This window comes from Taurulus bubalis, assembly GCF_910589615.1.
Source record: "Taurulus bubalis genome assembly, chromosome: 10".
Lineage (NCBI taxonomy): Eukaryota > Metazoa > Chordata > Actinopteri > Perciformes > Cottidae > Taurulus > Taurulus bubalis.
The window spans coordinates 26989199-27017013 of record NC_136598.1 but is presented as its reverse complement, the minus strand read 5'-3'; the positions used below and the strand labels follow the sequence as shown (position 1 = coordinate 27017013).

General features: G+C 44.3%; 3 protein-coding genes across 6 annotated transcripts in view; all 3 read right to left on the bottom strand.

Annotated features, from left to right (window-relative positions):
- The window catches only part of LOC306742842 (class I histocompatibility antigen, F10 alpha chain-like), a 15305-nt gene extending 13274 nt beyond the window's left edge, over positions 1-2031 (bottom strand). The window contains exon 1 of the mRNA XM_079225279.1: positions 1922-2031. Within this exon, the coding sequence (XP_079081405.1) occupies positions 1922-1976 (55 nt within the window). The 5' untranslated portion in view covers positions 1977-2031. The remainder of the gene's footprint in view (positions 1-1921) is intronic.
- A 10388-nt stretch (positions 2032-12419) lies between these two features.
- On the bottom strand, positions 12420-16048 carry LOC306742643 (uncharacterized protein). 4 transcript variants are annotated; one of them, XM_079225040.1, is made up of 8 exons: positions 15667-16048; positions 15458-15508; positions 14520-14696; positions 14202-14414; positions 13180-13212; positions 13017-13049; positions 12827-12920; positions 12420-12737 (listed from the first exon to the last, which is right to left on the bottom strand). In XM_079225040.1, the coding sequence occupies exons 1-8, from the start codon at positions 15998-16000 to the stop codon at positions 12707-12709; spliced, it is 966 nt and encodes a 321-aa protein (XP_079081166.1). In that variant the 5' UTR covers positions 16001-16048; the 3' UTR covers positions 12420-12706. The 4 variants fall into 4 exon arrangements, 3 of the variants coding, with proteins under 3 accessions (XP_079081166.1, XP_079081165.1, XP_079081167.1); XR_013771074.1 differs by having other exon boundaries at positions 12723-12737; positions 14368-14414; XM_079225039.1 differs by having other exon boundaries at positions 12420-12920.
- Positions 16049-22411: 6363 nt separating this feature from the next.
- LOC306742938 (uncharacterized protein) lies at positions 22412-26769 on the bottom strand. The gene is made up of 4 exons (XM_079225395.1): positions 26377-26769; positions 26129-26179; positions 24213-24425; positions 22412-22775 (listed from the first exon to the last, which is right to left on the bottom strand). Exons 1-4 carry the CDS (start codon positions 26708-26710, stop codon positions 22699-22701), a joined length of 675 nt encoding a protein of 224 aa, XP_079081521.1. The 5' UTR covers positions 26711-26769; the 3' UTR covers positions 22412-22698.
- Positions 26770-27815: the final 1046 nt, after the last annotated feature.

Sequence of the window (27815 nt, the reverse complement as noted above, 5' to 3'; positions counted from 1 at the left end):
AACGAGCTGCAACTCAGTTTGACATTTCTTCACTTTATGTCTTGTTACTCATCAGCTAATATGTATATTTACAATTTTATATATATATATATATATTTATTTATATATATATATAGCTGACATCTATAAATAATATGGAGGTCTGAAGTATCAGCATTGTTGGGGTAGTTACTCAGAAAAAGTAACTAGTTACAAGTTACTAGTTACTTCTGAAAATTGTAACTAGATTACTTTACTAGTTACTGCATTTGAAAAGTAACTACACTACTAGTTACTTTACTTTACTTTTTTTTAAGCAAATGCACACATTAACCGTAAAGATACCTGGACAAACATCATGGCCCTTTCATCACTTTATGTTCAATAAAGGGCATCTCTTAGCCTTTCCACAGAGTGTATTGTAAACATGTAAAACTAAATGCATATAAAACTCAGCCATTAACTTGAAGGAACATTAACCCTGTTCACACTGTCTGACCAAAGAAATATGCCTCACTTTAAAATCCACAAACAACAGGATCCAAGAGGCTGTGTATGGTGGGGACATTCAGGTCAAACAGCAGAACACATTGAAACAGGCTTTTGAAACATGAGACCCACTAAACCAAATGTTTAAGAACAAAACCAGCTTGTTATAGGAATCATTGTAGTGGTTTAAGAAAGATAGAAACATAAATGGTACTTTTGGTGACTGGACGCTGCAGCTGAGCGGACTGATCGCTGCAGTTTCATACTAGAGTGAAGACGATCACAGATTAAACTCAAGTTATATATTAAATCTGTTAAAGTATTCACCATCTGGTTCAAATGTGTTCATTGTAGGTCTGAACCACAAAAGGACCACAAACTACTGTCTTCTAAGATTGAATATGTTGTTTCCCTCAATAACTTGTATTATGTATGTCATTAAAATCAGAGAGCTGGAGAGAGGAAACACTTTTTACAACACGTAATGAAGAGAAACTATATTTATATTAAGGGTTATTTTATAATGATGTAATAAGCAGGACACATCACAGTATATAAATACTCAATGCAGATTATTAAACGGTAACGGACGACAGAGAAAACATCTCCACTCTGACACTCATGATAACTGTGTCTTTATCAATGTAAGTAGTAGTTTAACGCCATTAAATCAACTATTTTAAGTGCATTTCTATTGGAATGTTCGCTAAAAACTCGGACAAAACTCTGTCAGCTGTTAAAGCGACTGACAGCTGATCAGATGTGATCAGATGTGATCAGATGTGATCAGATGTGATCAGATGTGATCCGCTGTCAGTCGGTCAGTCATCAGAAACCATTGTACGTCGCTTCAGTGACGCTTCAGAGGAAAGGACGTCTCATGTCTATTAAAACATGTTTCCTCGCGTCTTCTCTTGGTTGAGGGAAGCGGGGACGCGGGTTAGAGACTTGGGACCTACCTGTGATTGGCTGTTCATCAGGAAGTGTCGTGTGACTCGCGCGCCGCTAAAAGAGAACTTTTCGGACTGGTAAACATGTCTTGAGTAACGCGCGTTACTGAGGTCTAGTAAAGTAGTGTAGTTACAATATGTTGAGTGTAATGCGTTACTTTACTTCGTTACCTATAGTAGTAATATCGTTACTGTAATCCGTTACTTTGTAACACTGAGTATCAGTCTGCTCCACTAACAGCATCAGAGTGATTACTAATGTGATGACGTAGAGGCCACATCAAAGAGGCCGCCGCGGCAGAGAAACAACGCGCTCGTGTCCTTCCTCGCTCCCTCGAGGAAACACCAACACGTCGGGGTTCACTCGCGTGGGCTCGAGGAGCTTTTTGTGACTCTTTATAACTTTTCATATCGTCACGAGGAAGTCCAGGAACTAAACGCCCGAGAGCAGCAGAAGAAGCTCCCGCTGGTGAGACGCTGAAGAGGATCAAAGGGTCACTCACCCGCCGCCGCGCCGTGGAGGCTCAGCAGCAGCAGACTCAGAGTCAGAGTCTCCATCGGGAAGGGTCGCTGCTTCTGCTTCACCAGGAGACGGGACGCGTCCTGCCAGCTGCAGGGTCCGGACTGAACTGAGGGAGAGGAGAGGAGGAGCTGCCTTCAACCTCCATCTGAGCCAATGGGGATTTAAGATGAGCGTGACGTCACTTAAAACTAGGTAGAAGTGACCCACACAGGTTGTGAATGAAAGCGAAAGTATGAAAGTATGGCGATGTTTCAGATGAAGGAGACGTTCACTGTCACGTGCTCTTCTGTCTGTAGTCCCGTGGTTCTGTCTGTAGTCCTGTGGTTCTGTCTGTAGTCCAGTGGTTCTGTCTGTAGTCCTGTGGTTATGTCTGTAGTCCCGTGGTTCTGTCTGTAGTCCAGTGGTTCTGTTTATAGTCCCGTGGTTCTGTCTGTAGTCCAGTGGTTCTGTTTATAGTCCCGTGGTTCTGTCTGTAGTCCAGTGGTTCTGTCTGTAGTCCCGTGGTTCTGTCTGTAGTCCAGTGGTTCTGTCTGTAGTCCTGTGGTTCTGTCTGTAGTCCAGTGGTTCTGTCTGTAGTCCAGTGGTTCTGTTTATAGTCCAGTGGTTCTGTTTATAGTCCCGTGGTTCTGTCTGTAGTCCAGTGGTTCTGTCTGTAGTCCAGTGGTTCTGTCTGTAGTCCCGTGGTTCTGTCTGTAGTCCCGTGGTTCTGTCTGTAGTCCAGTGGGCATGAACAGTTTTCTTCCTCCAAAGTGGGGCGTGACAGAAAAAGTTAGAGGACCAGTGGTTTAGTTGTTGCCCCAACACAATTCTAACAAAATGGTCCAAGCTGATTTTTTTCTAAATAACTTGTTGTGACTCCTCCATCCGTGCTTTTTGAAATAACAGAATTCAGAAAATGTAAATCCCTTTCAAGTAAACCAGATGTCTGAGTATAAAGATCAGGACCATAAGGCAGAGTCAGAGAGCGTCTCCAACACCAACATGAGACGAGGCTCAGGACGCTGCAAACTGCTGCAGGAGAGAAAGGTGACACCTCTGTTGATGTTTCACCTCCTGATGCTGCTTTTGCTTTGGAGTTGAGACTCTGTTCCACATCACTTATTGTTGATCCAGCACTTTATTAAAGGTTATGGAAGTTCATTAAACACTCATCCTTTGTTCTCACTGCTTTACTGAGATTATTATGTATGCTATTGTTTATTATTATTACTGTATAATGCATAAATACTGCAATCATATGTAGAAGTATCACAGTATTATTCATGATTATTATTGTTTGTGAGATTGAGGCTTGAACTCCGGTTGATAAAAGATCTTCCAGCTCACTGGTGATCAATACCCGAGTTCATAACTGGTGATCAAGTTGTAAAAGCTATCCATGTTTGCCTCCTATGACTGACTTGACATTTGGAACACATGTCCGGTTGTGACTGCTCTACAAAAAAGTCAAGCAGACCCAGAAGCTCCGCCTACTTAGATTTTCCACCATTGAGTTTGGTTAAACACATTATTGCCCACACTGTAACAAGTTTCTGTAGTTTCCACAGTAATATTACTGTATTCTGGCCACATTCTTACTGTAGAACTCATACACAGCATGTTGCTGTGAATCACAATACAGTCATTTTGAGCGGGAATACACCAATTTAGCATTATTTTCAACACAGACGTTTGGTTTAGCTGTTACTCAGACAGAGAGGAACAACATTGTTATCCTCCGTTGTGTTACACAAAGATGACAGTAACTATAACGTTGTGTTACACAAAGATGACAGTAACTATAACGTTGTGTTACACAAAGATGACAGTAACTACAACGTTGTGTGCCGATGGACACTTGCTTCTCTCGAGAGGAGAGGAAGGAGAGGCTTCTCAACATTTTGTAAATGTACATTAATTACAGACAGCACAGTCTTCTCCAGTAAAGTCACCGTGTAACGCTAACTATGTGACTTTAAGAGGGAAGTAGAGACACTTTCCTGCACTAGTAAGCTAACGTTAGTGTTACTAATATTACCAAGATATTGTATTTGCACTTTAAATTGTGATGTAAATCATTTGGCTTCATATAGTTGATACATGGCAGAAGTTTAGTGTAACTTGTAAATTAATTGGAATCGTTTATGTGTGACGCCGTCGTCGTGTGTGTATGTGTGTGTGTTGCTGCTAGTTAGCTAAGGCTAGCTCCATGGAGAAGTGTTGACTCTTTTCCCCTCTTGCTAGCTACCGTGCAGCACAACGTGGCACGAGTAACGTTACCGAGCACCACTGAAGGTGAACCAGAACTGAATTCAACCAGACTGGTTGAATTCGTGGATGAGGGAAGGGTCAAGGATGTGCGAGGCGGGCACCCAGGAACGTTCCCCAGGTCCAAAACCTTCCCAGTCCACCAGGTATTGAAACCCGCGGCCACGTCGGCGAGAGGACAGGAGCTTGCGGACGGTATAAACAGGACCCCCATCCACAAGTCGGGAGGGAGGTGGGGGCTGGGCAGTGGGCACCAACGAGCTCTCCTTAGCGGGTTTGATCTGGCTGACGTGGAAAGCTGGGTGCACTCTCATGGTCCTGGGGAGTTTCAGACGCACAGTGACAGGATTAATGATTTTAGAGATGGGCAAAGGACCAACAAACCTGGGTGCCAGTTTTCTGCTCCCCATATGTAGGGGAAGGTTGCGGGTGGACAGCCAGACACGTTGGCCGTTCTGGTACTCTGGAGCAGGAGTGCGGCGGCGATCAGCGGCCTTCTTGTAACGCTCCGAACTGATGAGAAGGGAGCGCCTAGCCCGACTCCAGGTGCGTTTGCACCGCTGAATAAGGGCTAGAGCAGAGGGGACAGCAACCTCCTTTTCCAAGGACGGGAAGGCGGGGGGCTGGTACCCGAACACCACATGAAACGGGGATAAACCAGAAGATGAGCAGGGTAAAGAATTGTGTGCATACTCCACCCACACTAGCTGCTGACTCCAGGCGGCGGGGTTCTGGGTGACCAGACAGCGTAGTGTGGTCTCCATCTCCTGGTTGAGGCGTTCAGTCTGTCCATTGGACTGCGGATGGAAGCCGGAGGACAGGGAGACGGAGGCACCGATGAGGGAGCAGAAGGCCTTCCAGAATAGAGCAGTGAACTGGGGACCTCGATCAGAAACCACATCAACAGGGAAACCATGAATGCGGAAAACATTAGACAGGAGTGCCTCAGCAGTCTCCTTAGCAGACGGAAGCTTAGGCAAAGCAATGAAGTGAACCATTTTGGAGAACCTGTCTACCACCGTTAAGACGGTGGTGTTACCTGCAGAGGGAGGCAGTCCAGTGACGAAGTCCAGGGAGATGTGTGACCAGGGTCTCAGGGGGACAGGCAGAGGGTGAAGCTGACCCACAGGAGGCTTGTGGGACACTTTGCAGGAGGCACAAACTGGACAGGCCGCAATGAACTCGGTAATGTCTTTCTCCATGGCGGGCCACCAGAAACGCTGTTGGGACATAAATAAGGTCCGTCGGACCCCGGGGTGACATGCCAATCGTGAAGCGTGGGCCCACTGGATGACTTGAGAGCGGAGGTGAGGTGGAACAAACAACCGATTGGGAGGGACGCCGTCCGGCGGTTGACAGGTCTGAAGAGCCTGGATGACCTGTTCTTCCACCCTCCACTTGAAAGCCCCAACCACACAGGCTGCAGGCAGGATAGGTTCAGGCACGGCAACAGGACCCTCTGAGGACGGAACTCGGGACAGAGCATCAGGCTTGCCATTCTTCGACCCTGGTCTATAGGAGAGAGCAAAGTCAAAACGGGTAAAGAAAAGGGCCCACCTTGCCTGCCGGGAATTCAGCCTCTTTGCGGTCCGAAGATACTCCAGATTCTTGTGGTCGGTCCAGACAAGAAAAGGTAGCTCCGCCCCCTCCAGCCAGTGACGCCATTCCTCCAGAGCCACCTTGATGGCCAACAACTCCCGGTTCCCGATGTCGTAATTTTGTTCCGCCGCAGAAAGTTTCCTCGATAGGAAAGCGCAGGGGTGCAGCTTATCGTCGGTAGAGGACCGTTGGGACAGAACGGCCCCAACACCGACATCCGAGGCGTCCACCTCAACTATGAACTGGAGCGTAGGATCAGGAACAGAGAGAATGGGAGCGGTGGTGAAGGACACTTTAAGGCGTTGGAAGGCCCCTTCAGCCTTATCACACCACCTGAAGGGGAACTTAGGAGAGGTTATGCAGGGGTGAAGCGACAGCACTGAAGTTACGGATGAACTTGCGGTAGAAATTGGCGAACCCTAAAAACCGCTGCACCTCCTTGCGGGAGTTAGGGGTAGGCCAACTTCTGACGGCACTGACCTTGTCGGGGTCATCATGATGTATCCATCTGAATGTTGTCCTCCGAAATGATGAAGCCCAGGAAGGAAACCGAAGGCTGGTGAAACTCACATTTCTCTGCTTTGACAAACAGCTGATTCTCCAGGAGGCGCTGAAGTACCTGACGGACATGCTGAATGTGGGAGGACTCATCAGGAGAAAAGATGAGGATATCGTCCAGATACACAAAAACAAAACTGTTCAGCATGTCACGTAACACATCGTTGACGAGAGCCTGAAACACAGCAGGGGCATTGGTTAATCCAAACGGCATTACTAAGTACTCGTAATGTCCACTGGGGGTGTTGAAGGCAGTCTTCCACTCATCTCCCTCCCTGATCCTCACGAGATGATATGCGTTGCGGAGATCCAGCTTGGAGAAAACCTTGGCACCATGAATCAGCTTGAAGGCAGAGGACATGAGAGGAAGAGGGTACCTATTGCGGACCGTGATGTCGTTGAGACCCCTGTAGTCGATGCAAGGGCGGAGGGATTTATCTTTCTTTTCTACAAAGAAAAATCCAGCGCCAGCAGGAGAGGAGGACGGGTGGATGAGACCGGCAGCCAGGGATTCCTCCACATAGCTCCTCATGGCAGCAGTTTCTGGAACAGACAGTGAAAATAGTCTCCCCCGGGGAGGATGGGTGCCGGGACGGAGCTCAATCGCACAGTCATATTGTCTATGAGGAGGAAGTGCAGAGGCACGGGCTTTGTTAAAAACTTGCTTTAGGTCGTGATAACAAAGAGGTACTTTGTCCAGTGCGGGGAAGGTGTCCAGAGAGCCGGATAGCTGGGAGGTGCAGACCGGAGCTAGGCAGAGATCAGGAGGTCCTGGAGCCGAAATGGGTGCCACCCTGGCCCCACAGGAACGTGCACATCGGGGACCCCAGGCGAGGATTCTCCCAGTACTCCAGTCCACATGCGGGTTGTGCAGCTTCAGCCATGGGAGACCTAGGAGCAGGGGATGCGAGGGTGAGTAAAACAGGTGAAAAGATAGTGTTTCAGTGTGCTTGTCCAGGAACAGGAGGGTGACCGGTTGGGACCGGTGAGTGACCCTGCAAATGAGGCGGACATCCAAGGCACGAGCCTCCAGGGAGCGTTGAAGACGGAAGGCCCGAAGGCCGAGTCTCTTGGCGAGAGCATAGTCCATGAGATCCGCATCGGAACCGGAGTCCACCAGAACCGGTTGCTGGAGCGAGGCAGAGGAAGAGCGAAGAAGAACCAGGGGTTGTAGGCGAGCGGGATTGGACAGGGTCAGGGTGCGGCTCACCAGTGCCCTCTCCTTCACTGGTGAGCCCTGGCTTTTACTGGGCAGGAGGAGATGATATGTCCCTGCTGACCACAGTAGAGGCAGAGACCCTCCGTCATGCGCCGCCGGCGTTCTTCCGGGGTGAGTTTGGTGCGACCAATCTGCATGGGTTCCTCTCCCTCCGTGGCTCGGGCATCGACATGGTGAGTAACAGCTCTGGGGAACTCTACAGGTGGTGCAGAAAAGCGAACAGCTGAGTCTTCAGGATTCCACTGCGCCATCTGGTCGGAGATCCTGATGGCAGAGGCAATGGCTCCATCCAGCGTCTGCTGCTCCTCCCGTAGGGCGATCTCCCTGCCGATGGACCGATTGAGTCCGCTCTGGAAGGCGGTAAATAGAGCCAGGTCATTCCAGCCGGAGTCCACAGCTAGGGAGCGGAACTCGCTGGCAAATTCCCTTACTGACTTCTTCCCCTGCCGGAGCTTAAGCAATCGTTGACCCGCCTGTTGTCCCCGGATGGGATGGTCATAAATCCTCCTTAATTCTGTGGCAAACAGTTCAAAAGAGAGGACCGGCAGAGCTTGCTGCTCATATAGGGCATTAAAGTAACTTAAAGGAGGACCATCCAACAGGTTAGCTATGTAAGCTATCTTGGCTGACTCCTCACGGAACCGGGAAGGCTGGGCCAGAAACACCAGACGTACCTGGGTAATGAAATTTCGGCAACTTTAATCAATCATAAATATTGTGTTTCACATCTGATTGCCTCAAGACCTGATGATATCCCACAGTAGACATTTAAACATATACAATTGCTGATCATATCACCCTCCCTCTCTCACACACACACACACACACACACACACACACACACACACACACACACACACACACACACACTTGTTCACAGCCCCATATATAAAGTTGTACACATTTCAAACTTCAAACAGAAAGCAGGTGTTTGTTATGGAACCGTCTCTGTCCTGCTCCATGTGCCCGTCCCCCACTGAACCACACCTTCCAGACTAAACAATGCTGATCTTCTCACTTTCCCCCTAAATACACCGGGAACATCAAAGTAAGGGTTTCTTTCATGTCTCTCCTAATAAATACGGTACTATTGTGTGTTTATGTTGTGTTGCAGGAAACCTCCACCAGCTGATGTTGAGGCCCAGGTGTCCCTGCTGAGCCTCAAGGCTCATCATGTTGGTGAGATCCCAGTACCAGACAAACACCACATAGGCTGACATCGTCATAGTAGAAACATATTGTTGTCCATTGTAAATTCATGGAGAAGCTGACCGTCCAGGGAGAGGATTCAGTTCAATACAGTCAAGTCAGTCATGGACTTTTTATTGTACTACAATTCCTTTTTTCAGTTCAAATTGTTTTTATACATTTCCCCTTAACCTGAATATTTTATTGCTTCCAGTCCTTGAATTTGACTGTTTACTGTCAAATTACTTTAAAACATGTTTAAATTGTCATAGTAACTTGAAGAAAGAGGAACATTTAAAACGTTGTATGTTCAAGAATACCATAAAAAGGTTTTTGTTTCCATTTTTACAAACTAAAAACAAAATGATCATTTTACAGTATGTCATTATTTTACAGTATTAATTTACAGTATTAAAATGAATACAGTGATGCATGTTACAGTAGTCTAGGATTTGCTGTAAACTGTACACGGTTACTGTGATGACAAGTACAGTATTAGTATATACTACTGTAAAAACAATGACGTACAGTATTCCATGGGTACTGTGGTTCATTTGACAGTAAGCATACTGTGAAATATACTGCAGCTACTTACTGTAAATTCTACAGTAATCTTGTTACAGTGCACTTCTCCTAAACGTTGGGTCCGATTCTTACGGAACTTTTCCTTATTGGTTCAATGTGATCAAACAATACTTTCAACTTTGTTGATATCTCAATGTGTTTAGAAGATATTAACCAATTAACCTCTTAGGGGCGTGGCTCAATACATCAATACACATAACTCTTTGGTTCAACACCATATCTCAATATAACAGAGGACTCCTGTGCTAACTTTACTCCCTCCCAGATTGATCAGCTCGTCGATGGTGCTACTGGCTCATTGAGAGTGACACTGGACTCGATAGCCCCTCTAAAAAAGAGGATCATTAAGCAAAGGAGGCTCGCTCCATGGTACAACCCTAAGACCCGCATATTAAAGCAAGCATCATGAAGCTTGAGGGCATATGGCGCTCCAACGGTCTGGAGGAGTCCCGGTTGGTTTGGCGGGATAGTCTGAGAACAAATAAGAAGGCCCTCCGTAATGCCAGAGCCTACTACTCATCACTAACAGAGAAAAACAGTAGTAATGACTTCATTCTTCAATGGTAAGATTCTGGCTATTAGAGGCAGGATCGGTGATCTCCTGCCCTCGACTACTGCCGGTCCATCCTCAGGTGGGATGGCCATGGAGGAGGCTGTGGGCCCTGCTGTGTGTCTGGATGGATTTTTACCATCAACCTCAACCAACTGTCTTCAATGGTTTCTACTTCTGAATCTTCTACTTGTCTCCTGGACCAGTGGTTCTCAACTGGTCTGGATGCGTGACCCACCATCACCCCTGAATGACAAGCTGTGACCCAAATCAAGGAAAAATGTGCACCTTCTCAAATTGATTTAATAAAAAGATGGTGCAGTTTGAACCTGAGATAGTACAGAATATCACAGTATGCACCATTAAAAAAAATAATCTATTAAAAGTCCATTTTAAGGACACAAGGTAATACAACATACATAACAATTCAATTTTTTAAACAGCATGAAATAAAAAACATGAATTAAAAAACTTTTAAAAAAAGTAGTTTCAAAAAGACCCAAATTATTTAACTTTAGCTGAGAATACTCACTCACTGAATCTATGACCAACACTGCACTATGGAAACAAATATGTGTCTTGAGGAGCAGCTTTTACCACAAACTCAAAATAAACAAGGGCTGCTTTGTTGAATTTAGTTGAATTTTCTCCTTAGACGTTCATTGGTCCTTTTCTTCTGAACACAATGAGATATAAACAAGCTGTTGATATATTTTGATGAAATTGAACCATTAATGATCCACAGAGAATTTTGTAAAAGTTTGGAATAAAATTGTTCTTCACAATAGGTCGTAGGGGGTAAAAACTGTGGGCTTTCACAACTCACAGGTTGTCAAAAAAAACTATTTTTGTAGGGGGCGCTATCCGACTTCCTGTACGGTTTAGAGCATGGTCCCAAGAGACTTTCTTTTCAGTTTACATGTGTTATATATGCCTACCAAGTTTCACACATATAGGTCAACCGTAGCGGTGGGGCTGCTTAAATTAATATTTGTCGGGGGCGCTACCGAGCCGAATTGCGATTTTGAAGCATTCAAATCATATCAGGTAACTACATCTTTGCCTGTCAATGCGTGTGCCAAGTTTAGTTATGTTTTGAGCATGCCTAGTCCCTCCAAAGTACCTTCGTTGTTGACCGCAAAGGATGGGTCGCCACGGCAACAGCGTTACATGAAACATCAAAGCTTTGGGGGCTGGCATCATGAAAGTCTTATGTTTGTATAGAAGTAATTTGATGTCGATCTGATTGACCTACTAAGAGAAGCAAGCCAAAGTATATAACATTCTACTTCCTGTTACCATTAGGTGGTGCTATGACTCTAATTAAAAATTAGACTGCACATGTCTTCAGGCCTGGAGTCTCATCAAACATGAGAAACCTGGAAAGGATCTTATCATGTGGAGTCGAGTTACATCGGTTTATTCGGTCATGGCGAAGGATCAAACTTCTGCGATGCTTCGACTCGACGTCGTTCAACGGATCCTAACAATCTTCAAGGTGATGCATAATCAATGTCTTATGTCTGTTCCGACGCATTTTGAGAGGGATCTGAATAATCTGTGAGGAGCACGGTGTACAAGTAGAAAACATGTAACTTCCTGTTGCCTCTAGGTGGCGCTATGACTAGGATTCAAAATGATCATATGGATGTCTTCAGGGTCAAGAGGTCATGGCATATGAGAAATATGGAGCAGATTACACCATGCATGGCAGAGTTAAAGCAACTTTTCATGGAAGTTGCAAAAATGTGGAGATTCACTGCAGCGCCCCTTAGTGTTTGAATATTATGAAAAAATGTGTGTATGTTAACGGACACGATGTTGACATATGCTACAAAGTTTGTGAGGATAGGCCAAGTGATTTGGAAGTTATGTGTATTGACATATTGAGCCACACCCCTAAGAGGTTAATTGGTTCACATCTTCTAAACGCAATGAGATATCAACAATGTTGAACATAGAGTTTGATCACATTGAATCAATAATGATCCTCATAAAGTTTCGTAAAAATCAGAGCCAGCATTTAGGAGTAGTGGACAAAAAAATAGTTTTACACTAAATTCAAAATGGCGGAATATCTAAGGTGGCGGAGCTTAAGGGTCCATTTTTCTAGAGCAGATCCACCCAGACATGTGTGCCAAATTTCAGGTCAATCGGTCATAGTCGGCAAAAAACGTGAGCTTTTACAACTAAAGGGGGCGCTAGCGAACAATTTTTTTCGACACCCAAATCAGATTGGTATTTTCGCCGAGTCAGAGAGGTGTGGACATTTTGAATGGTGTAGGTTAAGCCCAAGCACCTCTCTTCCCTACGCAAAGGGTGCAAATAACATGAATAATAACAAATTATAATAAACATTTGAATAACAATAGGTCCTCCGCTCTGACTACGTCAGTGCTCGGGCCCTAATAAACTGTGTCTGAGTCCAAAGGCAGAAACAAACCAGTGATAGCCATGCTAGCTAGCATCAGCATGCTAACATCAGCTAATAAGCATTAAAGATAAAAACATGTTCCATCATCACCATGAACACACACAGTTGTTTATTATAACACAATCACACACACACTGTCCCACTGACACAAATACTCACTAGAGCCACAAGTCTGTATTAATCCACGGCAGAAAATAGTCCCCAATAAAAACGCGATTTCTTCCGGTTTGTGTGATTAAAAACTGGAGTAAGCAGCTTTTTGGGAAGATCACTGAGACTTTGTGGACAAGAAGAGAAGTCGACTTGACTTGAGTTGCAGACATGAGCCGTTCTCTGCAGTCCAGGACTCCATGAGATCCTCCTGACAGAGCGACTCCTCAAAAGATTACTGTTCTTTATCTGACAGATTTGTGACACTGGAAAGAAAGAAAATATTGCAGTATTGTTTTGTTTTTTTTACAATTTTCCAGTCAGCGCAATAATATTTAACAGCCCAATGACACACATTTTGCCTGAAGAATTTGCGACGATGACGATGATGATGATGAGGACGATGATGATGACGATGATGATGACCGGAATGCCAAAGATAAGGACGGCTGAGCAAGAGGAGAGAGAGAGATGAAGATGCGGAGGTCTGATGAACTCAACACAAATAGCCGGGTAGTGGGGTGTAAGGGAAGAAATACCAATACCTGGTGGAGTACTGGTCACAGGAGCTGGAGCATCTGGTTGAAATGAACAATCTTAATTAACACTATAGAATGGATATGATATCAAGTAAACAATAACCTGAGACAGTTATACATCATTATTACACAAGTAAAGATAATGAAGGAAACACAGATGTGTAATCACCTGGATCCTCAGCAGGTTGACTGGTTGTAGTCGCTGGATTTGAATCAGAAAACTTGATTATATGTCAGAAAATAATAAGATACTATTAAGTATGAACATAGTGATGATGAAGATCAGTAAATATGATGCATCATGATTTCCATATACAAATTAAATAAAGCGCGTTTGGCTGTGCTGTGCTTGTGTCAGTGGTTCTTAGACTGTGGGGCGCTCTAGTGGGGCACGGAGGTATTACAGGTGGGGCGTCGTGGGAAATGCAGATTTTTGTTATTTCAAGACCTTTATTGAGAACTTCACATATTACAAAAGTACAAAGTACATAAAACGTCATTAATAAATATGTAGAAATGTCTGTACTTTGGGGTAAATGTTTGCGTTACGCCGTTAACAGGCTGCGCTTGCGTGACTCGCCGATTCTTGTGTTTTTCCAAAAGCCTCCGTGAGGTCGGCTTTTCTGCTGCTGCGTCTCTCAAAACAGAATACAGATCTAAGCTCAACATTGAGCATGAATTGAGAGAGGCTGTATCAAACCTGAAACTGTGGTGACCCGCATACGGACTGTGAGAGACATTCACCTGGGGGCTACTGTGCCTTTAAGAGCTGGTGGGGTTTCCGGGGTCGGCGTTGGTGTTGTTGTTTTTGGTTTCCGGGAAGCGTGGGGTTTTGCGCTGCCGCTCTAGTACTGTATTGTAGTATAGTACACAAGTATTGTACATTTGATGTGGAGAAAGAGTAAACTATCTCGACTGCAACTACGCCTACGGTCTCGCTGTTTCTCAACTCTACAAAACCCCAATTAAAAAATATTTTGGAAAGCAGCTCATTGCAGCCACTAATACTGATCCAACGTGATGGTTCACACATCTGCACTCATTCTGTTTTGTGTAGCAAAGCGGTGACAGAGCCGATCAAAATGAGTTTCACATTCGTTGACATGTTCGTGCTTGTTGAACAAGATAATAATATTACTGGTAAAGTATTACCTTTTTAAACAGATGTTTATCTGGAAAGAGGTTGGTTACCTTTAACATCACCACAGAGGCTTTCACACTCCTTCACAGTGTGGAAGATGTTCCCGTTAGATGCACTGCCTTTGAAGTAAAATCCCTCACAGCTGTAACTCGATATGTTGTAGAAGATGAAGTTGTGAGGGAGGATTTCACCTGGGGCGGGGGGGTCATAACTTACGCGAAATGGAGGTCTTGCACCATGCTCCATGGGCCGATAACACAGATCTGACAGGACCAAGATGCAGGGAATAAATTCATGATATTTAGCAGACAGGACGGTCTTTGCTTTCCTTCAAAATCCTGAAAATTAATATTAAAGAGGTCTCTTACACTTGTCATTGCAGAGAGCTTCACAGCCCTCCTGGCTATAGAATGAGTTCTTGTTGGACCCACAGCCGTCGAAGTACCGCTCACACCTGTAAGAAGTCCTGTTGTAGAAGAATCTGGGAATCCCGGTCTGGCAGTTGCTGAATGAAGTCCTATCCTCAGAGTGAAGGCATCGGCGGACTGGGGGGAGAAGAAGGCCTTACGTCTATGTTTTTCATCCACCTGGTTTCATCACATTTTCAATTTGCTCCAAAAAAAGAGAATAACTGAAGGCAATGGCCTTCCTCACATTAATACATGAAACTATCAGAAATGTTTTCTGTATTTGATTCTCACCATTGATTTAGCCGTCAAGAGCGCAGGGATTTGAAGCTGATTTTACACAGAGGCTAAAAAGTGGAATTACAACTTCCTGGTCCGTCACCTGATGCCATGGGACCAATCATTTCATAGACTTAGGATCATTATTTTTGAGGTAAATCAACTTCTCACTATGAACACTTGAATATCCCTTATTTTAATCATTAGGTGCTAAAAAAATGAAAATGCCATAACAGCTGAATCCAGAGGCATTTTCCTTGTCGATGAGAAAGAGGCGGGGCCAAAGGAAACTTTAATTTCCTTTTGCTAATTTTCTCGACATTTTGGGAAAATGTGTGCAACATTTGGATGGAAACCTGTCTGGTGAAGCGAAAGCTTGAGGGGTCGTTCAAGTTTGTGCACACAAATTAAAAGAACGCAATGTAAAACAATACTTAACATGTTTCATCATGCTATTTCAAATCTGTATCCATGTCCAGCAGACCAATCCCTATACTGTTATGTTGGTTTTTGATGTAGATATAGGTGACCATAATACCTTCACATTACATTTAATTTCACACAAAATTGATCATTTATGGGTACAAATTAGTATTAATTAATATAAAATAATTTCTTACATTTCTCGTTAAATGGGCCAAAGCTGCCTTCCATCAACTTCTTCCTTTGTTCTGTGGAATGAAGACATTTCACAGCAGTCAGCAGGTTTTTATCTCAATCAGAAACATTGCAGTAGATCTTGAGTTTCATTATCAACAATCCAGAACAAGTAGTTGTACCGGTACAGAGGATGAAAATCTCTGCTCTAGACAATGTGAAGCCATCTCACCTTCGTCCATGGTCCTCTTGGGGTAAACGTCGATGCTCGCGGTCGGATCTCGGGGGTGTGAGAGTCGGCCCTGGTTCAGACAGTTGACCAGCAGACACTCAGCTGAGCCTCGGAGCGGAGTGGACACAACAGCCATGTGGCAGCCCGGCTCTGCTTTGCAGTCCTGCCAGCAGCTTTTCCCAAATAAATCCAAACTCGCTGAAAGCCTGATCAGATTGTAGGTCCTGGAGATGAGGCACTGCGCTGGATCGAGGTCCTGAGCCAGACCGGGCCGGACCTGGAAAAAGACAGCCAGCAGACAGAACCAGAACCCAAACAGACCCTTCTCAAACATGGCTGCAGTCCAGAAATGTTGAGCTCTGAGGAAAGGTGTTGTGCTGCGTGTCGAGGCTGATGAGTTCTACACTCGGTAGTGTTCTGGGTTTGTGTTGAGTAAATGAAACTTATGCCTGAAGCCAGATCACCACTCATTCCTCTATGACACAACGCCAACATAAAAGTCCCCGAACATTGCTGTCATAGTTTGAGAGGGAGTTGTCTTTGTGTTTCCTTTAAAGGTTTAGAGGGTGTGTAATTAAACGGTTGCAGTCTGAACGTACTTGCTATGCATGTTGACCAACCCGGATCTGAATTCCATAAAGGTATCAAGCGTGACGCTAATAGATGTGATATATTTTATGAACCATATTTTCGCTCTGAATTTTGGTTCTCTAAAGATTCCAACATGAGCTAATTACACGTTGTTCATTCTGGTCACATGACATCTATTGCTTCGGTCCATCCGGGGAGAGGGATCCTCCTTTGTTGCTCTCCTAAAGGGTTCTTCCCTTTCTTCCCCGTGAACGTTTTTTTTAAATTTTTTGGGGGAGTTTTTCCTGAACCGATGTGAGGTCCCGGGACAGGGATGTCGTATGTGTTCAGATTGTAGTGACTCATGCATCTGCTCAGAAGCCTGCTGCCGACTCCATAGTTCTCCTGGGAGACTTCAACGCTCACGTGGGCAATGACAGAGAAACCTGGCGGGGCGTGATAGTGAGGAACAGTTTGCCCGATCTGAACCCAAGCGGTGTTTTGTTGTTAGACTTCTGTGCTAGCCGCGGATTGTCATAACGAACACCATGTTCGAGCATAAGGTGGCTCATAAGTGTTCCTGGTACCAAAACACCTGAGGCCGGAAATCAATGATCGACTTTGTAGTCGTATCATCTGATCTGTGGCCGTATGTCTTGGACACTCGGGTGAAGAGAGGAGCAGAGCTGTCAACTGATCACCACCTGGTGGTGAGTTGGATCAGATGGCGGGGGAGTCGGCTAGAAAGACCTGGCAAGCCCAAACGTGTAGTGAGGGTGAACTGGGAACGTCTGGCGGAGGATCCTGTCCGGGAGGTCTTCAACTCCCACCTCCGGAAGAACTTCTCACACATCCTGAGGGAGGCTGGGGACATGGAATCTGAGGGGACCATGTTCAAAGCCTCTATTGTGGACGCGGCCGCTAGGAGCTGTGGTCGGAAAGGTCATCGATGCCTGTCATTGCGCTAACAATGAAAAACTGGTGGTGGACACGGGGGGTGAGGGAAGCCGTAAAGCTGAAGAAGGAGGCCTTTCGAACCTGGTTGGCCCAGGGCTCTCCTGAAGCAGCTGACATGTACCGGCAGGCCAGAAGGGCTGCAGCTGCGGCGGTCGCGGATGCGAGAACCCAGACATGGGAGGAGATCGGGGAGGCCATGCAGAAGGGCTTTGGGTTGGCCTCAAGGAGGTTCTTGCAAACCATCTGACGGCTCAGGAAGGGAAAGTAGGGCCTACCCCAGGCTATACATTGTTGGGCGGTTGAAAGAACACTTTGAGGAACTCCTAAACCCGACCAACATGTCCCCTAGAAAGGAGGCAGTGCCTAAAGACTTTGGGGGCATTGCACCCATATCTGTGGCAGAGGCCGTTAAGTTAGTCAAAATCCTCCTTGGTGGCGAGGATGAGATCCGCCATGAGATGCTGAAGGCGCTGGACATTGTTGGGCTGACACGCCTCAAGTTTAAGTTTAAACATTTCACATTTTTTAACCCTTGTGTAGCCCTTACTCATTCCGTATACACCCCGTGTCCTACAGGGTCAAACTGCCTTTGCTAAGGAGCATTTTGTCAGGAGACTTTGTCAGGTTCGTCGTCGATCATGCCATCATAGAGGTGTTCGATGGCACTAGTGTCACAAATTTTCAGTTCATGCATGAACATTTCTGCAGCTCCCCGGATGCGATCATCGGTGGCATGGACCCCATTATACCCCAGATAGAGACGGATAGCGGGCACGAAACCAGCGTTCCACACACGTTGCCTCAGTTGTTTAAAGTGCATAGTTGCCACCATTGGCTACAGGCCCTTGAAGGCCCTCGTCGCTGGATGGCTCTGTATCCTCGTTGCTCGGCGGTGGAGATGCGGTCGAGGCTGTGCTCTGCTGAGATGAGGCCGGCGACGGAGGTGCGGTCCCGCACTCCTGAGCCTGTGACGAAGGGGAGCTCTGCTGAGATCGGGGCAGAGATGAGGGGCAGCTCTGCTGTGACGGCTGTGCAGTTCCGCCCTCCTGAGCCGTCCGGCGTCTCCTGGCCACGGTCGCTTCCACACCGGTATCGTCAGATCTACGGCCTGCAGACATACCTATAGCACTGCCTGTTGGGGTCTTTTCCAGATAACCAGGAGACGACATCCAAAGGAACTCCAACAAATACAAACAGCAATAGCAGTAGCAGCAGCCGTAGCAATAGCAATAGTAATAGCAGTAGCAATAGTTGCAGTAGTGGTAGCGACAGCGTCAAAACAGCAGCAGCAGCAGCAGCAGCAGCAGCAGCAGCAGTAGCAGTCGGAAGATCCAGAAGTGTATGAAATAACATGGGTCACAGATCGATATATTTACAAATATTTAAACACACACCAATGTTATGACACACCTCTAAAATACATACAGTTACACCCACTTTTCAAAACTTTTAAATTTGCACAATTTAAAATGTGCACTTGACGCGTCGAACATACTCTCGGCTGCCTGCATTTAAACCCCTGACCCCGTGTCTGAGATGTGTGTCGTTGCTTTTGTGTCTCGCAAGCACCGTACGAGAGTTGGGCTTAGGGAGACGTTGACTCATAAGCGGGTCATTTTGACCCAGGAGAAGGGGCCACCTGTATACATGCACATACACTCGTACGCGGGTCATTTTGACCCAGGAGAAGGGGCCACCTGTATACATACACATACACTCGTAAGCGGGTCATTTTGACCCAGAGGACCGCAGGAGGATGTGCGAATACACTCTGGGTCATTTTGGCCCGCGGGGACAAGAGTAAGGGTTGGGGAGACGTTGACTCGTACGCGGGTCATTTTGACCCCGGGACAACGGGCTGTATGTATACAAATACATACATATAAACACACACATACACTTGTACGTGGGTCATTTTGACCCCAGGACCGCAGGAGGATGTGGAAATGCACTATGGGTAATTTTGACCCCTGAGGACTAGAGTTATGGTTGGGGAGACGTTGACTCGTACGCGGGTCATTTTCACCCCAGAACAACGGGAGGGATACACACACACACATATACACTCGTACGCAGGTCATTTTGACCCCAGGACAACGGGCTGCATATATACACATACATACATATTGACTGTACATATACACTCGTACGCAGGTCATTTTGACAACGGGAGGGTTAAAGGCAAGTAGTTGCAGATTTATTAGAGATCAAGGACAATAGGGTCTGGTATTCATGTCGTTAACTCTTCTGACACGGCCGAGGCAAGACTGTGTTTTGACAGTGTTTACGTTTTTTTATATTCATATCTTCGCGATAATACATCACAGAAATATGGTTTGACTTCTAGCGGAAACAGTAGACTTTCTGCTTCCGCTGCCTTCCTCCTGCGACATCTTGCGTGATTCAGACAAGAATTAGGGGCATTGGCGTGTCATATGACGTGGTGCCAAAAAAATACTCGTCACACGAAATCCTTCACCGTGATTTGTTGAAACATGTGTTCGTCGACAAATAAACTGACCAATGAACACTCAAAAAATCACAAAGAACGAGCACGAGGTCTATAAACACGCTGGCGTTTTCACTCAAAGAAGAGAGATATTATGGCAAGGACGCAGATTACTACAGAGGAAGCTGAGGACGACAGGAGCGCCAAACTCTGAAGGCTTTGACTCCTGTGACGAAGAGGAAGATGCAGAGAGAAGGGATCCATTTGAAGATGGGTAAGTGTATTTAGCTACTCAACTTTGTGTTGCAATAGCATATTTACGCTAGCAGAGTGAGCACATTTAGCTGGTCCCGCTCCCTTTGGTGGTTGTCCTCCATTGCCCAAGTCTGGCGTAACGCAGGTACGCACGTAGTTTACATTAGCAACATTTAGCACATTTAGCTCTTGCCCTTAGCATAGTCCCTGCTGGATCTCTGCTATGGGTTTTGGGTGTGTAATCGTAACTTTCTTTCAGTGAACTTAGTAGTGACCAGTTGTCATTTATCTGAGAGGATTCACATCTGCAGCAGTGGACAACATGCAGCTTCGCTCCAGCCACCAGCACCTACGCTGTTGTGGAACACTGACGACGACCTGGACACTTAGCCGTAGGGTTGGGTACCGAAAACCGGTGACACTATGGACCGGTTTTCGGTACCCGCTCCCTATCAGAGCACCTGATGCTTTTTGTCAGTTTTTTTGTTTAAATATATATTGTTTATAGTTTGAAGTTAAAATGTTTGAAGCTGTAGTTTGATGTCAAGTGTTTTGTATTTATTAATTAATTTATATGTATAGTATACTTTAAACGGTTAATATATTGTTAAATTTGAAGAAAACGAATTGCCTTGGCAATAAAAAAGTATCGGTTGAGGCACCGTTTAGGCACCGTTATCGTTTTAAAAATATCGTTTTATCACCGGTATCGGAAAAAAATAAACGATACCCATCCCTACTCAGCAGGTACACAGCTCAGCTGCACAGGTACCACCGTTGAACTGTTCACACTGTGTGAACTTAGTATTGACTAGTCATTTATTTTACAGAGGATTCACCACCACCAGCCCCTCCAGCACAACCATGCCCACCAGCCCGGGTCTGTTTTCTATTTCTGAACATGTATATTGTGTACAAAAAACACTTATTATACATATTTTATTTGAAAACAAAAAATGTTGTAATGGTCATTTTTCATTTGCACACACCCATGAAGCTTGATCTGCAGTATGAAGTCATTTCTCAGTCTCATTTTTATCATTTTGGTGAAAGGTGTGACAGACCATATTTCTACTCAAAAAACGAAAATAATACATTTGATTTTAGACATTTATTTACATGTATTTATATATTTCACTGCTTTTGTGAACGTAAAACCTTTGGTAAACCAATTTCAAGCACCAAAACCGTCCGACCGCCTGAGTAAAGTTATGTTTTCACAAGATATATGAAGCTTTAGAGTCATATTTTCTCTTTACACTTTTGCCTTATGACAATGGTGCCTCATTATATAAAGAGCTGAGATTGTTCTGCAATTTATGATGTAAAACATGGGTATGTATCTTATATGCAAGTGCCTTTAAAAGGTGAATTTAAGAAATTATGTAAAATTGAGAAAATGACCTCAGAATCTGGAGGGTTTATACACAAGTTTTAAATAAAACTTCTCTTGTTTACTCAAGGTATTGACCTCATCCATAATGTGAACATGAACTGAGAGAACTGAGATAGTATTGAAATTATACATTTTGTCACAGTCTTCTAAGAATGTTTAACCTTTTACTCCCCACTTGAAAACAAGCGTTTGCACAAAACACGCATGAGTAGAGCAAAGATGTTTTTAAATAATGTCTATCCTCATAAGATGGAGGACAAAATATACAAAACACCACTTAGTAAAATCTTACCTTATAAGAGTTCCTGAGCCAAAGAGCCTATATTGAACATTTTTTTTAAATATTTTTAGATGTCTTTTGTTTTATTCCTTTTATAATGTTATCCACTGTTCAGCTGCTTCATGATTCCCATATAAAAATAAAATGCTTTTGGCTGTGCTGTGCTTGTGTCAGTGGTTCTTAGACTCCGGGACTAATTCAGGATTATCTTATCTTATCTTAACCGTGAGGTCTTTTCTGCTGTTGCGTCTCTCAAAACAGAATATAGATCTAAGCACAACATTGAGCATGAATCAAGCCTGCAACCTCGTTTTTAAACATATTTGTAGAGGCTGCTTATTGCAGCCATTAATACTGATAAAACCTGATGGCTCACACATTTTGTGTTGTTTTGCACAGGTTGCATTTTATTGTTATTTGAAAAAGAGATTTAGTGTAAAACTCTTCATTGCCAAATATTGAAACCTTTTTTTTTTTTCACAGGTTGCACTTAATTGTTATTTTCTTGAAAATATATTCAGTGCAAAACGGGTTGAATGCAGCCGCTAAGCCGCTAATAAGCTTTTCTTTTGCAGAATATTAGTTATTTTTTGCACAGATATAACTTTATTTTAATTGTTCTAACAAAGTGATAGCACATTTTATTTGTTTTTGTCTGATGGAGCAATCTGGTTTACTTGAAAGTGATTTAAATGTTCTTGATTCTATTATTTGAAAAAGCACAGACAGTCACAAAAAGTTATTTCAATAAAAAATCAGCTTGGACCATGTAATGGAGATAAACCTTGTCGATCTCAATAAGAGAAAACAAATGTGATGTGAAACACTTAAATGTCTTTAAGCATTTATTGAACAGAAACTTTGAATAATTCAATTGAATGGTCAGAGCTCTTCACCACAGATGGTTCAGAGCTCTGACCACGAAAAATAGGTCAACATGAGTTTTATACATCAACAATTATTATTGAGATGCTTGCCACTGCTCCTCTTTGCAGTCTCCTCAGTTCATTGTAATTTAATGGTTTATTTGATAAGGGTACAGTGCACATTCATAAAATAATTTCTGTAAATGTGCCACAGTTAGCCAATAGGCTATTTTTCCTCTGTAGTCCCGAGAGGAGTGTTCTAGTCCTCATCATCCTCCTCCTCTTCATCCTGACAGGCGTTGTAGTCTGTGTGGACGATGATGTGTGGCTTCGGCCCTGAGAGGCAAGAGTGAGGGACAGAAAGACAAATCAACCGACTGGACTTTAAACAATAATGAGATCAATTCTGTTATTGCCCATCCGACGAGGTCAAGATGAGCTGAACTCTGCTTTCAGATTTCAGTAATACTCACATTCAGAAAACAACACTATGATACTTTTCTCCACCACAGACCATTTTGTTACAACTTTGTTTGGTGGGGCGTGAACATTTGTCTTCTTCCCAAGGGGGCGTGAACATTTGTCTTCCTCCAAAAGGGGGCGTGAACATTTGTCTTCTTCCCAAGGGGGCGTGAACATTTGTCTTCTTCCCAAGGGGGCGTGAACATTTGTCTTCCTCCAAAAGGGGGCGTGAACATTTGTCTTCTTCCCAAGGGGGCGTGAACATTTGTCTTCTTCCCAAGGGGGCGTGGACATTTGTCTTCCTCCAAAAGGGGGCGTGAACATTTGTCTTCTTCCCAAGGGGGCGTGAACATTTGTCTTCCTCCAAAAGGGGCGTGAACATCTGTCTTCCTCCAAAAGGGGGCGTGAACATTTGTCTTCTTCCCAAGGGGGCGTGAACATTTGTCTTCCTCCAAAAGGGGCGTGAACATTTGTCTTCCTCCAAAAGGGGTGTGAACATTTGTCTTCTTCCCAAGGGGGCGTGAACATTTGTCTTCCTCCAAAAGGGGCGTGAACATTTGTCTTCCTCCAAAAGGGGTGTGAACATTTGTCTTCTTCCCAAGGGGGCGTGAACATTTGCCTTCCTCCAAAAGGGGCGTGAACATTTGTCTTCTTCCCAAGGGGGCGTGAACATTTGTCTTCTTCCCAAGGGGGCGTGAACATTTGTCTTCCTCCAAAAGGGGGCGTAAACATTTGTCTTCCTCCAAAAGGGGGCGTGAACATTTGTCTTCCCCCAAAAGGGGGCGTGAACATTTGTCTTCCTCCAAAAGGGGGCATAAACATTTGTGCGTGACAAAAAAGTTTGAGAACAACTGTCTTATAATATTACAGGTAAAGTATTGGCTTTTTACACACAGATGTTTATTGCGGTAACAATTGAATCCTCGATGTTCATCAATGTTCTTTGTCCCTGAACATAATCAATCCATTGATGAACAACTCCATGAATGTCAAAATGTGTTCTGTAACCCACTGTGTGTATATTTGTGTTAACTCAATGACGTCAACCATAGCTGTAACAGTAAAGAACTGTTTTTATGAAAATACGCAGACATGAACATCACAGGAGGTGTCTGGTTCAAATCTAAACTATGACTATAGAATGAATGTGAATGTGTTAGTATTAATGTTGCTAATGTTAAAGTATTAAAATGATGTAAATAACGATACTGTATTAGTGATAATGTTAATAATGTAAATGTATGAGTGATAATGTTGAGGTTTGGGGTAATTACACACAGTTATTTGTTTATCTGGAAAGAGGTTGGTTACCTTTAACATCACCGCAGTGGCTTTCACACTCCTTCACAGTGCTGAAGATGTTCCCGTTAGACAAGCTGCCTTTGAAGTGAAATCCCTCACAGCTATAACTCGATATGTTGTAGAAGAAGAAGTTGGGAGGGAGGATTTCATCGGAGGGGGGACGGGGACGACTGAAGCGAACTGGAGGTCTTGCACCATACTCCACGGGCCGGTAACACAGATCTGACAGGACCAAGATGGAGGGAATAAATTCATGATATTTAGCAGACAGGACGGTCTTTGCTTTCCTTTAAAATCCTGAAAATTCATTTTAAAGAGGTCTCTTACACTTGTCATTGCAGAGAGCTAACGCCAACCACACGGTCTGGTTTGATTTCCAAAAATTATATTTTATTATATAATATTCTAATATTTCGCCCCCATGTCCCTTCTGGAACGCCATATATGGCCATCCAACTTTAGCACACATTTTACCCATATTTATAGAAAATCAGCAAAAAGAAATGTAAAGTTGCATGTTATCTTTCTGAGAGATCTCAAAGAGTCTTTCGTAATGGTAGTTTATCAGACTGTAGACACGTTAGCTGTGGGGTTCCACAGGGAAGTTGCTTAGGCCCTTTGCTATTTTCCATTTTCACAAATGATCTCCCTTTGTCAATTAAGAATTCCAACATGGTAATGTATGCTGATGACACAACATTATATATATAACAATTCTTCAAATCAACAGGAACTTGCAACCATTCTGAATCAGGATCTGGAGAGAGTGTCTGAGGTGAAAGTGAACAAACTAGCCCTGAACATTTAGAAAACTAAATGTATTGTGTTTGGCTCAAGGAATATACTTAATTGTGACACACAGCTTCACCTGTCAATGTCAGGTTTAGCATTAAACCGGTCAAGAAGTCCAAACTACTGGGTGTAGTGTTGGACCAACAGTTTTCGTGGTCTGAGCACATTGATGGCATTGTCACTAAAATGGGAAGGAGCATAGCTATGACCAGAAAGTGCTTTGCTTATTTAACACTCTCTATTGTTTGTCAGGTGTTACAATCCCTGGTCTTTTGCCATCTGCTATAATGTCCATCCATATGGTCAGTAGCTGGAAACTCAACTTCACTATAGCTGTTTTTCAGAAAATCAGTTACAATATACATTTAACAGACATAACCATCACACAAGGAACGCTAGCTTAGGTCACTTGATACCTCTAACCCCAAGAACAAACCTCCCCAAACGTGCTGTTATTGTTTGTGCAATTACTGCTTGGAATTCACTACCTCCTCATATTACTCATACAGGTAATAATCTGTCATTAAAAAACAATTAAAGGCGCACCTAAGGACATTAACCACTTGAGGTTTTCCTTTGCTTTTTTTCATCCGATTTTTCTTTGTATAAATTATGAATGGACTGCACTAGGTATCTGACCATTAGGTCCTAAAAAGTGTAAAATGCCATAACAGCTGAATCCAGAGGTATTTTCCTTGTCGATGAGAAAGAGGTTGGACCAAGGGCTGGGAGGCGGGGCCAAAGGAAACTTTAATTTTCTTTTGCCAATTTTCTGGAAATTTTTGTTAAAATGTGTGCAAACTTTGGATGGAAACATGGCTGGTGAAGCTAAACTTTGGCTGGTGAAGCCAAAGCTTAGCTTCACCAGCCAAAGTTTGTGGACACAAGTTTGTGCACACAAATTAAAAGAACGTAATGTAAAACAATACTTAACATGTTTAAGGCATCTCAAAGGTGACATCATGCTATTTAAATCTGTATCCATGTCTAGCAGACCAATCCCTATACTGTTACATTGGTTTTGGATGTAGATATAGGAGACCATAATACCTTCACATTACATTCAATTTCACACAAAATGGATCATTTATGGGTACAAATTAGTAATAATTAATATATAAGTTTGTGCTTACATTTCTCGGAAAATTGTCCAAAGCTGCCTTCCATCAACTTCTTCCTTTGTTCTGTGGAATGAAGACATTTCACAGCAGTCAGCAGGTTTTTATCTCAATCAGAAACATTGCAGTAGATCTTGAGTTTCAATATCAACAATCCAGAACAAGATTTCAGTATCACACTCACAAAGAACCATTGGAGGTCCCCATCAAATACCCGTAAACATACTCTGAACATAATCCTAGACAATGTGAAGCCATCTCACCTTCGTCCATGGTCCTCTTGGGGTAAACGTCGATGCTCGCGCTCTGATCTCGGCGGTGTGAGAGTCGGCCCTGGTTCAGACAGTTGACCAGCAGACACTCAGCTGAGCCTCGGAGCGGAGTGGACTCCACGGCCATGTGGCAGCCCGGCTCTGCTGCACAGTCCCACCAGCAGCTTTTCCCATCCAAATGCAAACTCTCTGGCCGCCTGATCAGATTGTAGGTCCTGGAGACGAGGCACTGCACTGGATCGAAGTCCTGAGCCAGACCGGGCCGGACCTGGAAAAAGACAGCCAGCAGACAGAACCAGAACCCAAACAGACCCTTCTCAAACATGGCTGCAGTCCAGAAATGTTGAGCTTTGAGGAAAGGTGTTGTGCTGCGTGTCGAGGCTGATGAGTTCTGGGTTTGTGTTGAGTAAATGAAACTTAAGCCTGAACCCAGATCACCAGTCATTCCTCTATGACACAACACAAACATAAAAGTCCCCGAACATTGCTGTCATGGTTTGAGAGGGAGTTGTCTTTGTGTTTCCTTTAGAGGTTTAGAGGGTGTGTAATTAAACGGTTGCGGTCTGAACTTACTTGTTCCTATAAATGTTGACCAACCCGGATCTGAATTCAACAAAGGTATCAAGCGTGTCGCTAATAGAGGTGATACATTTAATTAAGTAATAAGGTACGAGAAGCATGAGAAACAGTATCATCAATAATGTACTGTTCAAGGGTGTTATTAGGCCCGACGCTGCTATGCAACAGCGGCAAAACAGCCACACATACGGGAGAGGCACACACACACACACACACACGCACACACACACACACACACACACACACACACACAAAAGAGAGAGAGAGAGTCTGTGATTTACTGACCAGGCAGGTTGAAAGCAGGATGGAGGATGAATGCCACCGATGTAAAGAAGTGCTCTCGCTGCTTCTCTGTCCGTCTTTTCCGTCAGAGCGTTAACTAGTCTGCTCTCAGAGCGTTAACTAGTCTGCTCTCAGAGCATTAACTAGTCTGCTCTCAGTGCATTAACTAGTCTCTCTCAGAGCGTTAACTAGTCTGCTCTCAGTGCATTAACTAGTCTCTCTCAGAGCGTTAACTAGTCTCTCTCAGAGCGTTAACTAGTCTGCTCTCAGTGCACTAACTAGTCTCTCTCAGAGCGTTAACTAGTCTGCTCTCAGAGCGTTAACTAGTCTGCTCTCAGTGCATTAACTAGTCTGCTCTCAGAGCGTTAACTAGTCTCTCTCAGAGCGTTAACTAGTCTCTCTCAGAGTGTTAACTAGTCTGCTCTCAGTGCATTAACTCGTCTCTCTCAGAGCGTTAACTAGTCTCTCTCAGTGTTCACTAGTCTCTCTCTCAGAGCGTTAACTAGTCTCTCTCTCAGAGCGTTAACTAGTCTGCTCTCAGAGCGTTAACTAGTCTGCTCTCAGTGCAT

What these genes read in the sequence shown, in the direction of transcription:
- LOC306742643 (XM_079225039.1), bottom strand. Translation starts at nt 16,000, where the DNA reads ATGTTTGAGAAGGGTCTGTTTGGGTTCTGGTTCTGTCTGCTGGCTGTC. An exon ending in AGCTCTCTGCAATGACAAGT is followed by an intron (nt 14,415 to 14,519) that starts GTAAGAGACCTC and finishes TGGTCCTGTCAG; the next exon opens with ATCTGTGTTATCGGCCCATG. An exon ending in TCAACCTGCTGAGGATCCAG is followed by an intron (nt 13,050 to 13,179) that starts GTGATTACACAT and finishes CATTTCAACCAG; the next exon opens with ATGCTCCAGCTCCTGTGACC.
- LOC306742938 (XM_079225395.1), bottom strand. Translation starts at nt 26,710, where the DNA reads ATGTTTGAGAAGGGTCTGTTTGGGTTCTGGTTCTGTCTGCTGGCTGTC. An exon ending in TGGACAATTTTCCGAGAAAT is followed by an intron (nt 24,426 to 26,128) that starts GTAAGCACAAAC and finishes TGGTCCTGTCAG; the next exon opens with ATCTGTGTTACCGGCCCGTG. An exon ending in CCACTGCGGTGATGTTAAAG is followed by an intron (nt 22,776 to 24,212) that starts GTAACCAACCTC and finishes CTTGCCTCTCAG; the next exon opens with GGCCGAAGCCACACATCATC.